Source organism: Notothenia rossii (genome assembly GCF_949606895.1).
Source record: "Notothenia rossii genome assembly, contig: scaffold_86, whole genome shotgun sequence".
Lineage (NCBI taxonomy): Eukaryota > Metazoa > Chordata > Actinopteri > Perciformes > Nototheniidae > Notothenia > Notothenia rossii.
In genome coordinates, this window is record NW_027639715.1 from 208,997 (window position 1) to 222,887 (window position 13,891).

Here is a 13,891-nt window from a genome sequence, read left to right on the forward strand (position 1 = left end):
CTTCTACATCAACATGTGTCCCCTCTTCTTCATGTCTCTTCTACATCAACATGTGTCCCCTCTTCTTCATGTGTCTTCTACATCAACATGTGTCCCCTCTGAGATTCTCTCTCTTTTTGATCCATTTCTATAAAAACTTGTCTGAAAATGAGCTGATCAGATTTGGGCCGCTTTATGATGTCATAACGATGTTTTGTCTTGTGTAACCATTAGCCAATCAGCAACAAGGTAACCCCCTCTAGTGGAGGATCCTCCCTAGCACCCTCTAGTGGAGGATCCTCCCTAGCACCCTCTAGTGGAGGATCCTCCCTAGCCCCATCTAGTGGAGGATCCTCCCTAGCACCCTCTAGTGGAGGATCCTCCTTAGCACCCTCTAGTGGAGGATCCTCCCTAGCCCCATCTAGTGGAGGATCCTCCCTAGCACCCTCTAGTGGAGGATCCTCCCTAGCACCCTCTAGTGGAAGATCCTCCCTAGCACCCTCTAGTGGAGGATCCTCCCTAGCACCCTCTAGTGGAAGATCCTCCCTAGCACCCTCTAGTGGAGGATCCTCCCTAGCCCCATCTAGTGGAGGATCCTCCCTAGCACCCTCTAGTGGAGGATCCTCCCTAGCACCCTCTAGTGGAGGATCCTCCCTAGCACCCTCTAGTGGAGGATCCTCCCTAGCACCCTCTAGTGGAGGATCCTCACTCCAAATGAAACACAGTCTTCAGAAAACATGGTTTATTGCAGATTTATCACCAAACTGACACGTGGAAACCTTCAGAGGAACAAACATCCGACACGCTGTCGAGGAAATACCTTCGTGAGTCTTTGTTTACTGAATTAAACAACAACAACAACAACAACAACGGTTCAGAGACGTCTGGTCAACCTTCACGGTAAATATGAAATATTCTAAAAACAATCAGAGAATTCATTTAAACTTCTGGTGTTTGGTTATTTGTTGGTGTCCGTAGAAGCTCCATCGTCAGCACGCGCTGACCCTCGTTAGACGCTCGGAGGCTTCGGCTGGAGGGAATCTGCATCATGTAATAAAAGACTGAAGATAGAAAAGTATTTGCATCGCTAAGATTTATAAGAGTTTAATATATAAAAATACAGATGCTTTAAGTGAGCACCGTTATATTTAGAGCTAATGTTAAACTGTATGAACTGCCGTCTAACCATGTATAAGAAGAAAGGACTGGTTTAACTAAAGAAGAAACAAATGGAAATACACAAAGAAAAAAAATTGTCTTTAGAAAAAAGTGTTTTTGGATTATTTTGTTTTGGCTGATTTTAAGTGTTTTCTGTGTTTTTTCAGAGGAGGAATTGTTCTCAGAATTAACCCTTTGTTCTCAGAATTTCAGAATCAATATTTTTAAGAATACGTTTTTTTTCTCAGATTTTGAATTTATTTGACAAAATATGACTTTGTTTCCGATGTTTATTTTTTATTCAGAATTTTAAGGTTTTTCTTATTTCAAGTTTTTTTTCTTCAAAATTTCATATTTTTTTAAGAATGTCACGTTTTTTTCAAAATCTCACTTTTTTGGAATTTCATGTTTATTTGTTTAATTACAACAAAAACTAGAATTTCACTTCTTTTTTTTAAGAACTACATTTTCATCTCCAGGTGTACTTGTGTACCTCAGTAACTTTGAAAAGTACCTCAGAAACTTTGAAAAGTACCTCAGTAACTAAAAAAGTACCTCAGTACTTGTGTACTTCAGTAACTTGTACTTGAGTAAAAGTATTTTGTTGCTTCCACACGCCGCCTTTGAGAGAAACCCTAACCAGAGAAACTGAGTTTTCCTGTCAGACTTGAACACATCTTAAAATAAAAAGGGGCGGAGCTGAGTAGCAGCACAGCTTCTGATTGGCTGTCAGGACTCTCTGACGACGTCACCTGAGAAATGCATCAAGGTTTGTGCATCAGGTAAAAACATTATTTTAATATAAAGATAAATATATTATTTCTCTTTATATTAAAATAAAAGTATTTACTTATTTATCTATTCCTTTTTAAGAATAAATACATTTTATTTGCTGATTTATTCTTTGTTTACGGCACATTCAGGATGAGGTGAGGATTTTCAGAATAAGAGCCTGAGTGGGTTTTCAGGGACTCGATGTAACGGAGGATTTTCAGAATAAGAGCCTCAGTGTGTGTTCAAGGACTCGATGTAATGGAGGATTTTCAGAATAAGAGCCTCAGTGTGTGTTCAAGGACTCGATGTAATGGAGGATTTTCAGAATAAGAGCCTCAGTGTGTGTTCAAGGACTCGATGTAATGGAGGATTTTCAGAATAAGAGCCTCAGTGTGTGTTCAGGGACTCGATGTAATGGAGGATTTTCAGAATAAGAGCCTCAGTGTGTGTTCAGGGACTCGATGTAATGGAAAGTCGCTCCGAGAGCCCAGCTGGTCTCAACCTGATGGATCGTCCTTGCCAGCTGTAACACACACAATAACACACACATTAATACACACAATAACACACACATTAATACACACAATAACACACACATTAATACACACAATAACACACACATATTCACACACACTCAATACACACATTAATACACACCCCATGTGGAAAATACAAGTTATGATAAGGATATAATAATAAATCCAGAAGGAGTATTGGAGCCTGTGAACAACCTGCTGACGTTAGGGTGTTGAAGAAGACCCTTTAAAGAGTGGGGGGGCCCACCTTGAGAGTTTTGTGGGGGGGGAACCCCAGCTCCTGCAGCAGCGTGGAGATGTAGAGCAGGTCCAGACAGAGGAAGGGGCTCGAGCCGGAGGACGCACCCCACCCCCCACACACTGAAACAGAAACAGCATCTCTCATCAGAGTCAGCGATTAGCATAAGCTAACGATCTTATTCCAATGTTTTTACAATGATGCAATGTGCGCCAAAGAGAAAAGACATCACCTTCATAACCCCGGGTGGTTTTTATATGAAATGTATTTTGACAATAAAAACTAAAACGAACTGTCATTTTCATATTAGCAGGCTAGCCCTTCAAAGTGCTAACGAAGAGCTAAAGCTTCAACTCATTGGAGTTTCCAATTGTATTTTATTTTGAATGTAAGCCTCTTCTACACATATTCTATTTCTATTCTATTTTGATATGTATTTATTGTTCCTATATATTAGATATAATGCTGTAGTGCCGTGTGCAGAGCGTCCAGCAGGGAGCACCCTCACCTCTCTGTATATTAGATATAATGCTGTAGTGCCGTGTGCAGAGCGTCCAGCAGGGGGCGCCCTCACCTCTCTGTATATTAGATATAATCTTGTAGTGCCGTGTGCAGAGCGTCCAGCAGGGGGCGCCCTCACCTCTCTGTATATTAGATATAATCTTGTAGTGCCGTGTGCAGAGCGTCCAGCAGGGGACGCCCTCACCCCTCTGTATATTAGATATAATGCTGTAGTGCCGTGTGCAGAGCGTCCAGCAGGGAGCACCCTCACCTCTCTGTATATTAGATATAATGCTGTAGTGCCGTGTGCAGAGCGTCCAGCAGGGAGCACCCTCGCCTCTCTGTATATTAGATATAATGCTGTAGTGCCGTGTGCAGAGCGTCCAGCAGGGAGCACCCTCACCTCTCTGTATATTAGATATAATGCTGTAGGGCCGTGTGCAGAGCGTCCAGCAGGGAGCACCCTCACCTCTCTGTATATTAGATATAATGCTGTAGTGCCGTGTGCAGAGCGTCCAGCAGGGGGCACGCTCACCTCTCTGTATATTATATATAATGCTGTAGTGCCGTGTGCAGAGCGTCCAGCAGGGGGCGCCCTCACCTCTCTGTATATTAGATATAATGCTGTAGTGCCGTGTGCAGAGCGTCCAGCAGGGGACGCCCTCACCCCTCTGTATATTAGATATAATGCTGTAGTGCCGTGTGCAGAGCGTCCAGCAGGGGGCGCCCTCATCCCTCTGTATATTAGATATAATGCTGTAGTGCCGTGTGCAGAGCGTCCAGCAGGGGACGCCCTCACCCCTCTGTATATTAGATATAATCTTGTAGTGCCGTGTGCAGAGCGTCCAGCAGGGGGCGCCCTCACCTCTCTGTATATTAGATATAATGCTGTAGTGCCGTGTGCAGAGCGTCCAGCAGGGGGGGCCCTCGCTTCTCTGTATATTAGATATAATGCTGTAGTGCCGTGTGCAGAGCGTCCAGCAGGGGACGCCCTCACCTCTCTGTATATTAGATATAATGCTGTAGTGCCGTGTGCAGAGCGTCCAGCAGAGGGCGCCCTCACCTCTCTGTATATTAGATATAATGCTGTAGTGCCGTGTGCAGAGCGTCCAGCAGGGGGCGCCCTCACCTCTCTGTATATTAGATATAATGCTGTAGTGCCGTGTGCAGAGCGTCCAGCAGGGAGCACCCTCACCTCTCTGTATATTAGATATAATGCTGTAGTGCCGTGTGCAGAGCGTCCAGCAGGGAGCGCCCTCACCTCTCTGTATATTAGATATAATGCTGTAGTGCCGTGTGCAGAGCGTCCAGCAGGGAGCGCCCTCACCTCTCTGTATATTATATATAATGCTGTAGTGCCGTGTGCAGAGCGTCCAGCAGGGAGCGCCCTCACCTCTCTGTATATTATATATAATGCTGTAGTGCCGTGTGCAGAGCGTCCAGCAGGGAGCACCCTCACCTCTCTGTATATTAGATATAATGCTGTAGTGCCGTGTGCAGAGCGTCCAGCAGGGAGCACCCTCACCTCTCTGTATATTAGATATAATGCTGTAGTGCCGTGTGCAGAGCGTCCAGCAGGGAGCGCCCTCACCTCTTTGTATATTAGATATCATGCTGTAGTGCCGTGTGCAGAGCGTCCAGCAGGGGGCGCCCTCACCTCTCTGTATATTAGATATGTATAATATCACTCACCTCTCTCTGCTGCCTCGCTGTAATCTGAGACTCTGACGCTGCCTCCCGTCTGCTCCTCTGAAACACAACACATAGACCTTTATTACTTTATTATATACATCTTTATTTCATGTTTAAATATTGTTCTATTTTTAAACAATTTTTTGTTTCAGTGTGAAAATATTTGTTCAAATATTTTCTATTTTCTCTGAACTTTAATCTGTGTCCGCTCACATCGTTCAACAACACGAGACAAAATATACATCTTTTCCTGAACACGAATACTCATGTTTGTGCCGAGTTAGCATACTGTACATACTACTGTACTAATACCTTACAGACTGTACATACTACTGTACTGATACCTTACATACTCTACATACTACTGTACTGATACCTTACAGACTGTACATACTACTGTACTGATACCTTACATACTGTACATACTACTGTACTGATACCTTACAGACTGTACATACTACTGTACTGATACCTTACATACTGTACATACTACTGTACATACTACTGTACTGATACCTTACAGACTGTACATACTACTGTACTGATACCTTATAGACTGTACATACTACTGTACTGATACCTTACATACTGTACATACTACTGTACATACTACTGTACTGATACCTTACAGACTGTACATACTACTGTACATACTACTGTACTGATACCTTATAGACTGTACATACTACTGTACTGATACCTTACATACTGTACATACTACTGTACATACTACTGTACTGATACCTTACAGACTGTACATACTACTGTACTGATACCTTACAGACTGTACATACTACTGTACATACTACTGTACTGATACCTTACAGACTGTACATACTACTGTACATACTACTGTACTGATACCTTACAGACTGTACATACTACTGTACTGATACCTTACAGACTGTACATACTACTGTACTGATACCTTACATACTGTACATACTACTGTACATACTACTGTACTGATACCTTACAGACTGTACATACTACTGTACTAATACCTTACAGACTGTACATACTACTGTACATACTACTGTACTGATACCTTACAGACTGTACATACTACTGTACTGATACCTTACAGACTGTACATACTACTGTACATACTACTGTACTGATACCTTACAGACTGTACATACTACTGTACATACTACTGTACTGATACCTTACAGACTGTACATACTACTGTACTGATACCTTACAGACTGTACATACTACTGTACTGATACCTTACAGACTGTACATACTACTGTACATACTACTGTACTGATACCTTACAGACTGTACATACTACTGTACTGATACCTTACAGACTGTACATACTACTGTACATACTACTGTACTGATACCTTACAGACTGTACATACTACTGTACTGATACCTTACATACTGTACATACTACTGTACATACTACTGTACTGATACCTTACAGACTGTACATACTACTGTACATACTACTGTACTGATACCTTACAGACTGTACATACTACTGTACATACTACTGTACTGATACCTTACAGACTGTACATACTACTGTACATACTACTGTACTGATACCTTACAGACTGTACATACTACTGTACATACTACTGTACTGATACCTTACAGACTGTACATACTACTGTACTGATACCTTACAGACTGTACATACTACTGTACTGATACCTTACAGACTGTACATACTACTGTACATACTACTGTACTGATACCTTACAGACTGTACATACTACTGTACTGATACCTTACAGACTGTACATACTACTGTACATACTACTGTACTGATACCTTACAGACTGTACATACTACTGTACTGATACCTTACAGACTGTACATACTACTGTACATACTACTGTACTGATACCTTACAGACTGTACATACTACTGTACTGATACCTTACAGACTGTACATACTACTGTACATACTACTGTACTGATACCTTACAGACTGTACATACTACTGTACATACTACTGTACTGATACCTTACAGACTGTACATACTACTGTACTGATACCTTACAGACTGTACATACTACTGTACATACTACTGTACTGATACCTTACAGACTGTACATACTACTGTACATACTACTGTACTGATACCTTACAGACTGTACATACTACTGTACTGATACCTTACATACTGTACATACTACTGTACATACTACTGTACTGATACCTTACAGACTGTACATACTACTGTACTGATACCTTACAGACTGTACATACTACTGTACATACTACTGTACTGATACCTTACAGACTGTACATACTACTGTACATACTACTGTACTGATACCTTACAGACTGTACATACTACTGTACTGATACCTTACAGACTGTACATACTACTGTACTGATACCTTACAGACTGTACATACTACTGTACTGATACCTTACATACTGTACATACTACTGTACTGATACCTTACATACTGTACATACTACTGTACTGATACCTTACATACTGTACATACTACTGTACTGATACCTTACATACTGTACATACTACTATACTGATACCTTACATACTGTACATACTACTATACTGATACCTTACATACTGTACATACTACTATACTGATACCTTACATACTGTACATACTACTGTACTGATACCTTACATACTGTACATACTACTATACTGATACCTTACATACTGTACATACTACTGTACTGATACCTTACAGACTGTACATACTACTGTACTGATACCTTACAGACTGTACATACTACTGTACTGATACCTTACATACTGTACATACTACTGTACTGATACCTTACAGACTGTACATACTACTGTACATACTACTGTACTGATACCTTACAGACTGTACATACTACTGTACATACTACTATACTGATACCTTACATACTGTACATACTACTGTACTGATACCTTACATACTGTACATACTACTATACTGATACCTTACATACTGTACATACTACTGTACTGATACCTTACAGACTGTACATACTACTGTACTGATACCTTACATACTGTACATACTACTGTACTGATACCTTACAGACTGTACATACTACTGTACATACTACTGTACTGATACCTTACAGACTGTACATACTACTGTACATACTACTGTACTGATACCTTACAGACTGTACATACTACTGTACATACTACTGTACTGATACCTTACAGACTGTACATACTACTGTACATACTACTATACTGATACCTTACATACTGTACATACTACTGTACTGATACCTTACAGACTGTACATACTACTGTACATACTACTGTACTGATACCTTACAGACTGTACATACTACTGTACTGATACCTTATAGACTGTACATACTACTGTACTGATACCTTACATACTGTACATACTACTGTACTGATACCTTATAGACTGTACATACTACTGTACTGATACCTTACAGACTGTACATACTACTGTACTAATACCTTACAGACTGTACATACTACTATACTGATACCTTACATACTCTACATACTACTGTACTGATACCTTACAGACTGTACATACTACTGTACTGATACCTTATAGACTGTACATACTACTGTACTGATACCTTACAGACTGTACATACTACTGTACTAATACCTTACAGACTGTACATACTACTATACTGATACCTTACATACTCTACATACTACTGTACTGATACCTTACAGACTGTACACACTAGTGTACTTGTAATAATATCCTACTTGTAATTGTTATCTATCTTCGTGGTGTTTATGTAACAGTCTACAGAGTTACTTTCACCGTTAACGGACGATATGTTTTACTTCTTAGATCTGTTGAGATGTTCATTGTGTACTCGTCTCTATTATGTTCAACGCCTTGTTCCCCTGCTGCTGTGTGTGTGTGTGTGTGTGTGTGTGTGTGTGTGTGTGTGTGTGTGTGTGTGTGTGTGTGTGTGTGTGTGTGTGTGTGTGTGTGTGTGTGTGTGTGTGTGTGTGTGTGTGTGTTTGAGAGTGTGTGTGTCTGTGTGTGTGTGTGTGTGTGTGTGTGTGTGTGTGTGTGTGTGTGTGTGTGTTCACCGATGAGTCCGAGCTCTGCGGCTCGGTCGTAGTAGAAAGAGAAAGCGTAGAAGTCGATGCCGTCCGCCTCCACCTTCAAAACTTTACCCGACAACAGGCGATGGACACGCAGACGACACGCCTCCAACACGGAGCCCTCTGAGAGAGAGGGGATAACCAGACACACAGCATCATGTTAATATATGAGAGGAAGTCAAGGGCAAAGAGGGGCACATATCTGGAGGAGATGGAAAGAAAACACAAATAAAAAAAGGAAAATATGTCATAACAATGTTTTTACGAATAAATTAAATTAAAATTGAGTAACACCTCGAAAATGTCAGAAAAATCCTAACAAGATTAGAAAATATATATTTGTTTGTTGTCCAATATAAGTGAGTACAACTATCAGTAAAATACTAAACAAAATAATTAAAATAAAGACAAAACTATAACAAAATTATTATTTTATTAAACCAAATAAAAAGAATAATAAAAAATCTAAAACGAAACAAAAAAAACTCAAATCGAAAACATGTATTTTTCTCCATCAGTCCACCTCATATAAACGGACCAATCAGAGGGCAGCGTGCAGCTCACCTGACTCCTGGCCGCTCACAGTGTAAACAACGTCAGCGTGCTCCCATCTGACCTCTGACCCCGGAAAGAGACAGGGGGTCACCAGCTCTCTGCTGCCCCCTACTGACACAGAGACAAACACACACACACACACACACACAGAGAGAGAGAGAGACCCAGAGAGAGAGAGACACACACACACACAGAGAGAGAGAGAGAGACCAAGAGAGTGAGAGACACACACACACACACAGAGAGAGAGAGAGACCCAGAGAGAGAGAGACACACACACAGAGAGAGAGAGAGACCCAGAGAGAGAGACACACACACACACACACACACACACACAGAGAGAGAGAGACCCAGAGAGAGAGAGAGACACACACACAGAGAGAGAGAGAGAGAGACCCAGAGAGAGAGACACACACACACACACACAGAGAGAGAGAGACACACACACACACACACAGAGAGAGAGAGACACACACACACACACAGAGAGAGAGACCCAGTGAGAGAGAGACACACACACACACAGAGAGAGAGAGACCCAGAGAGAGAGAGAGAGACACACACACACACACACACACACACACACACACACACACACACACACACACACACACACACACACACACACACACACACACACACACACACACACACACACACACACACACACACACACACACACACACACACACACACACACACACACACACACACACACACACACACACAAATAAGTCGCAGCAACAGCTGGCCTGCAAGGAATTAATCTTGCTGCTGTGTTATTAAAAGATTAGATAATGGCTTATTTATCTGTGTGTGTCTCTGTGTGTGTGTGTGTGTGTGTGTGTGTGTGTGTGTGTGTGTGTGTGTGTGTGTGTGTGTGTGTGTGTGTCTCTCTCTCTCTCTCTGGGTCTCTCTCTCTCTGTGTGTGTGTGTGTCTCTCTCTCACTGGGTCTCTCTCTCTGTGTGTGTGTGTGTGTCTCTCTCTCTCTGTGTGTGTGTGTGTGTGTGTGTGTGTGTGTGTGTGTGTGTGTGTGTGTGTGTGTGTGTGTGTGTGTGTGTGTGTGTGTGTGTGTGTGTGTGTGTGTGTAAAAGGCAGAGATGAAACAAGACATTAGGAGTAAAGAGAGTAATAATGAGGTACGTACGGGGGGGGGCTCCTCCCAGGACAGCGAGTCGAGCAGACATCAGGCCCAGACCCAGGTAGCTGAGCACAGAATCACTGATTATTCACTGATAGGAGTACATCCACCACAATCTCTCTCTTGTTGGAGAATAAATTGGAAAATGTAAAAGAGAAACCCCAGATATTCTGTGAGGTTGAAGCGGTTAGTATATGACAACACAAACAGACGCTCTCTGAATGTCTTATTATTCTCTTATATATTCACTACTTTAGTTTGGAAATTCAGTCTTTTATAAAGTAAATGGCACCCTCCTGCTCGCCTCAAACATTTACTGATAAAGAATAACCAATCAACAGAAAGTCCTGTATAAAACATTAAAATCAAAAACAAAATAATAATAAAAAGAACCCTACACAAAAAAGAAAACTCAATCATTTTAATTAAAAAAGAAAGTGTGTGTGTGTGTGTGTGTGTGTGTGTGTGTGTGTGTGTGTGTGTGTGTGTGTGTGTGTGTGTGTGTGTGTGTGTGTGTGTGTGTGTGTGTGTGTACCTGTGTGTGTACACAGTGTGTGTGTTGTTGAACATCTGGAAGGACCTGATGTAGTCGATGGGAGACGTCTGGATGGTTTTCTGCTCGGAGACACAGAGTCTCTTTTTAAAGCAGCATGACCTACATAACAAATAAGACCCTCTCTCTCTCTCTCTCTCTCTCTCTCTCTCTCTCTCTCTGATGAGGGCGTTCATTTGGGATTATTGTGGTTTTTAGAGATTAAAGCCTCAAACAGAGAAGCATCCTGATGGAGAGGACTCTTTAAAGTAGAGTCACTACATACTGATATACACCTGAACATCAGCAGGAGAGGACTCTTTAAAGTAGAGACACTACATACCGATATACACCTGAACATCACCAGGAGAGGACTCTTTAAAGTAGAGACACTACATACTGATATACACCTGAACATCAGCAGGAGAGGACTCTTTAAAGTAGAGACACTACATACTGATATACACCTGAACATCAGCAGGAGAGGACTCTTTAAAGTAGAGACACTACATACTGATATACACCTGAACATCAGCAGGAGAGGACTCTTTAAAGTAGAGACACTACATACTGATATACACCTGAACATCAGCAGGAGAGGACTCTTTAAAGTAGAGACACTACATACTGATATGCACCTGAACATCAGCAGGAGAGGACTCTTTAAAGTAGAGACACTACATACTGATATACACCTGAACATCAGCAGGAGAGGACTCTTTAAAGTAGAGACACTACATACTGATATACACCTGAACATCAGCAGGAGAGGACTCTTTAAAGTAGAGACACTACATACTGATATACACCTGAACATCAGCAGGAGAGGACTCTTTAAAGTAGAGACACTACATACTGATATACACCTGAACATCAGCAGGAGAGGACTCTTTAAAGTAGAGACACTACATACTGATATACACCTGAACATCAGCAGGAGAGGACTCTTTAAAGTAGAGACACTACATACTGATATACATCTGAACATCAGCAGGAGAGGACTCTTTAAAGTAGAGACACTACATACTGATATACATCTGAACATCAGCAGGAGAGGACTCTTTAAAGTAGAGACACTACATACTGATATACACCTGAACATCAGCAGGAGAGGACTCTTTAAAGTAGAGACACTACATACTGATATACACCTGAACATCAGCAGGAGAGGACTCTTTAAAGTAGAGACACTACATACTGATATACACCTGAACATCAGCAGGAGAGGACTCTTTAAAGTAGAGACACTACATACTGATATGCACCTGAACATCAGCAGGAGAGGACTCTTTAAAGTAGAGACACTACATACTGATATACACCTGAACATCAGCAGGAGAGGACTCTTTAAAGTAGAGACACTACATACTGATATACACCTGAACATCAGCAGGAGAGGACTCTTTAAAGTAGAGACACTACATACTGATATACACCTGAACATCAGCAGGAGAGGACTCTTTAAAGTAGAGACACTACATACTGATATACACCTGAACATCAGCAGGAGAGGACTCTTTAAAGTAGAGACACTATATACTGATATACGCCTGAACATCAGCAGGAGAGGACTCTTTAAAGTAGAGACACTACATACTGATATACACCTGAACATCAGCAGGAGAGGACTCTTTAAAGTAGAGACACTACATACTGATATACACCTGAACATCAGCAGGAGAGGACTCTTTAAAGTAGAGACACTACATACTGATATACACCTGAACATCAGCAGGAGAGGACTCTTTAAAGTAGAGACACTACATACTGATATACACCTGAACATCAGCAGGAGAGGACTCTTTAAAGTAGAGACACTACATACTGATATACACCTGAACATCAGCAGGAGAGGACTCTTTAAAGTAGAGACACTACATACTGATATACACCTGAACATCAGCAGGAGAGGACTCTTTAAAGCAGCCTCACCTCGTCCTGAGGCTTGAAGGTGATCTGAGTGGATCCCCCTCCCAGATCTAACATCCCAGCAGTGGAGGAATCGGCTCTGTGGAGGTCACCTGGGGGAATAATCCAATAACAGGCAATCAGTGTTTCCTGTCCACATTAATCTGACATCTTTATACCAGCATTTATAACGTGTGTGTGTGTGTGTGTGTGTGTGTGTGTGTGTGTGTGTGTGTGTGTGTGTGTGTGTGTGTGTGTGTGTGTGTGTGTGTGTGTGTGTGTGTGTGTGTGTGTGTGTGTGTGTGTGTGTGTGTGTGTGTGTGTGTGTGTGTGTGTGTGTGCTCACCAGTGAGGAAGTTGACGGTGATCCAGGCAGAAATCCCTGAATGAAAAAGACCAAACGAAAACAAACACATTACAGTTCGTGCTTTAATTTGAAATTAAAATCACGTCCATACAAATTACAAATTGTAATAAATCTTTTTTTATTAAGATAACGTGTTATGAAGAAAGACATAAATGGATTTAAATGTTTTTCTATGAAGATAGTAATATAAATAAAGAGCTAAAGTGCTGGAGATGTGATGTAGACAGGGTGCTGTAGATGTGATGAAGACAGGGTGCTGTAGATGTGATGTAGACAGGGTGCTGTAGATGTGATGTAGACAGGGTGCTGTAGATGTGATGTAGACAGGGTGCTAAAGATGTGATGTAGACAGGGTGCTGTAGATGTGATGTAGACAGGGTGCTGTAGATGTGATGTAGACAGGGTGCTGTAGATGTGATGAAGACAGGGTGCTGTAGATGTGATGTAGACA

General features: G+C 41.5%; 1 protein-coding gene across 2 annotated transcripts; it reads right to left on the minus strand.

Moving 5' to 3' along the window:
• Nucleotides 1–706: 706 nt before the first annotated feature.
• On the minus strand, nt 707–13,667 carry entpd6 (ectonucleoside triphosphate diphosphohydrolase 6). 2 transcript variants are annotated; one of them, XM_079695752.1, is made up of 9 exons: nt 13,420–13,667; nt 13,098–13,186; nt 11,169–11,248; nt 10,640–10,698; nt 9,501–9,599; nt 8,922–9,059; nt 4,879–4,935; nt 2,695–2,807; nt 707–2,434 (listed from the first exon to the last, which is right to left on the minus strand). In XM_079695752.1, exons 1-9 carry the CDS (start codon nt 13,487–13,489, stop codon nt 2,351–2,353), a joined length of 789 nt encoding a protein of 262 aa, XP_079551878.1. In that variant the 5' UTR covers nt 13,490–13,667; the 3' UTR covers nt 707–2,350. The 2 variants fall into 2 exon arrangements, with proteins under 2 accessions (XP_079551878.1, XP_079551877.1); XM_079695751.1 differs by having other exon boundaries at nt 9,501–9,602; nt 13,420–13,663.
• Between the last annotated feature and the right edge of the window lie 224 nt (nt 13,668–13,891).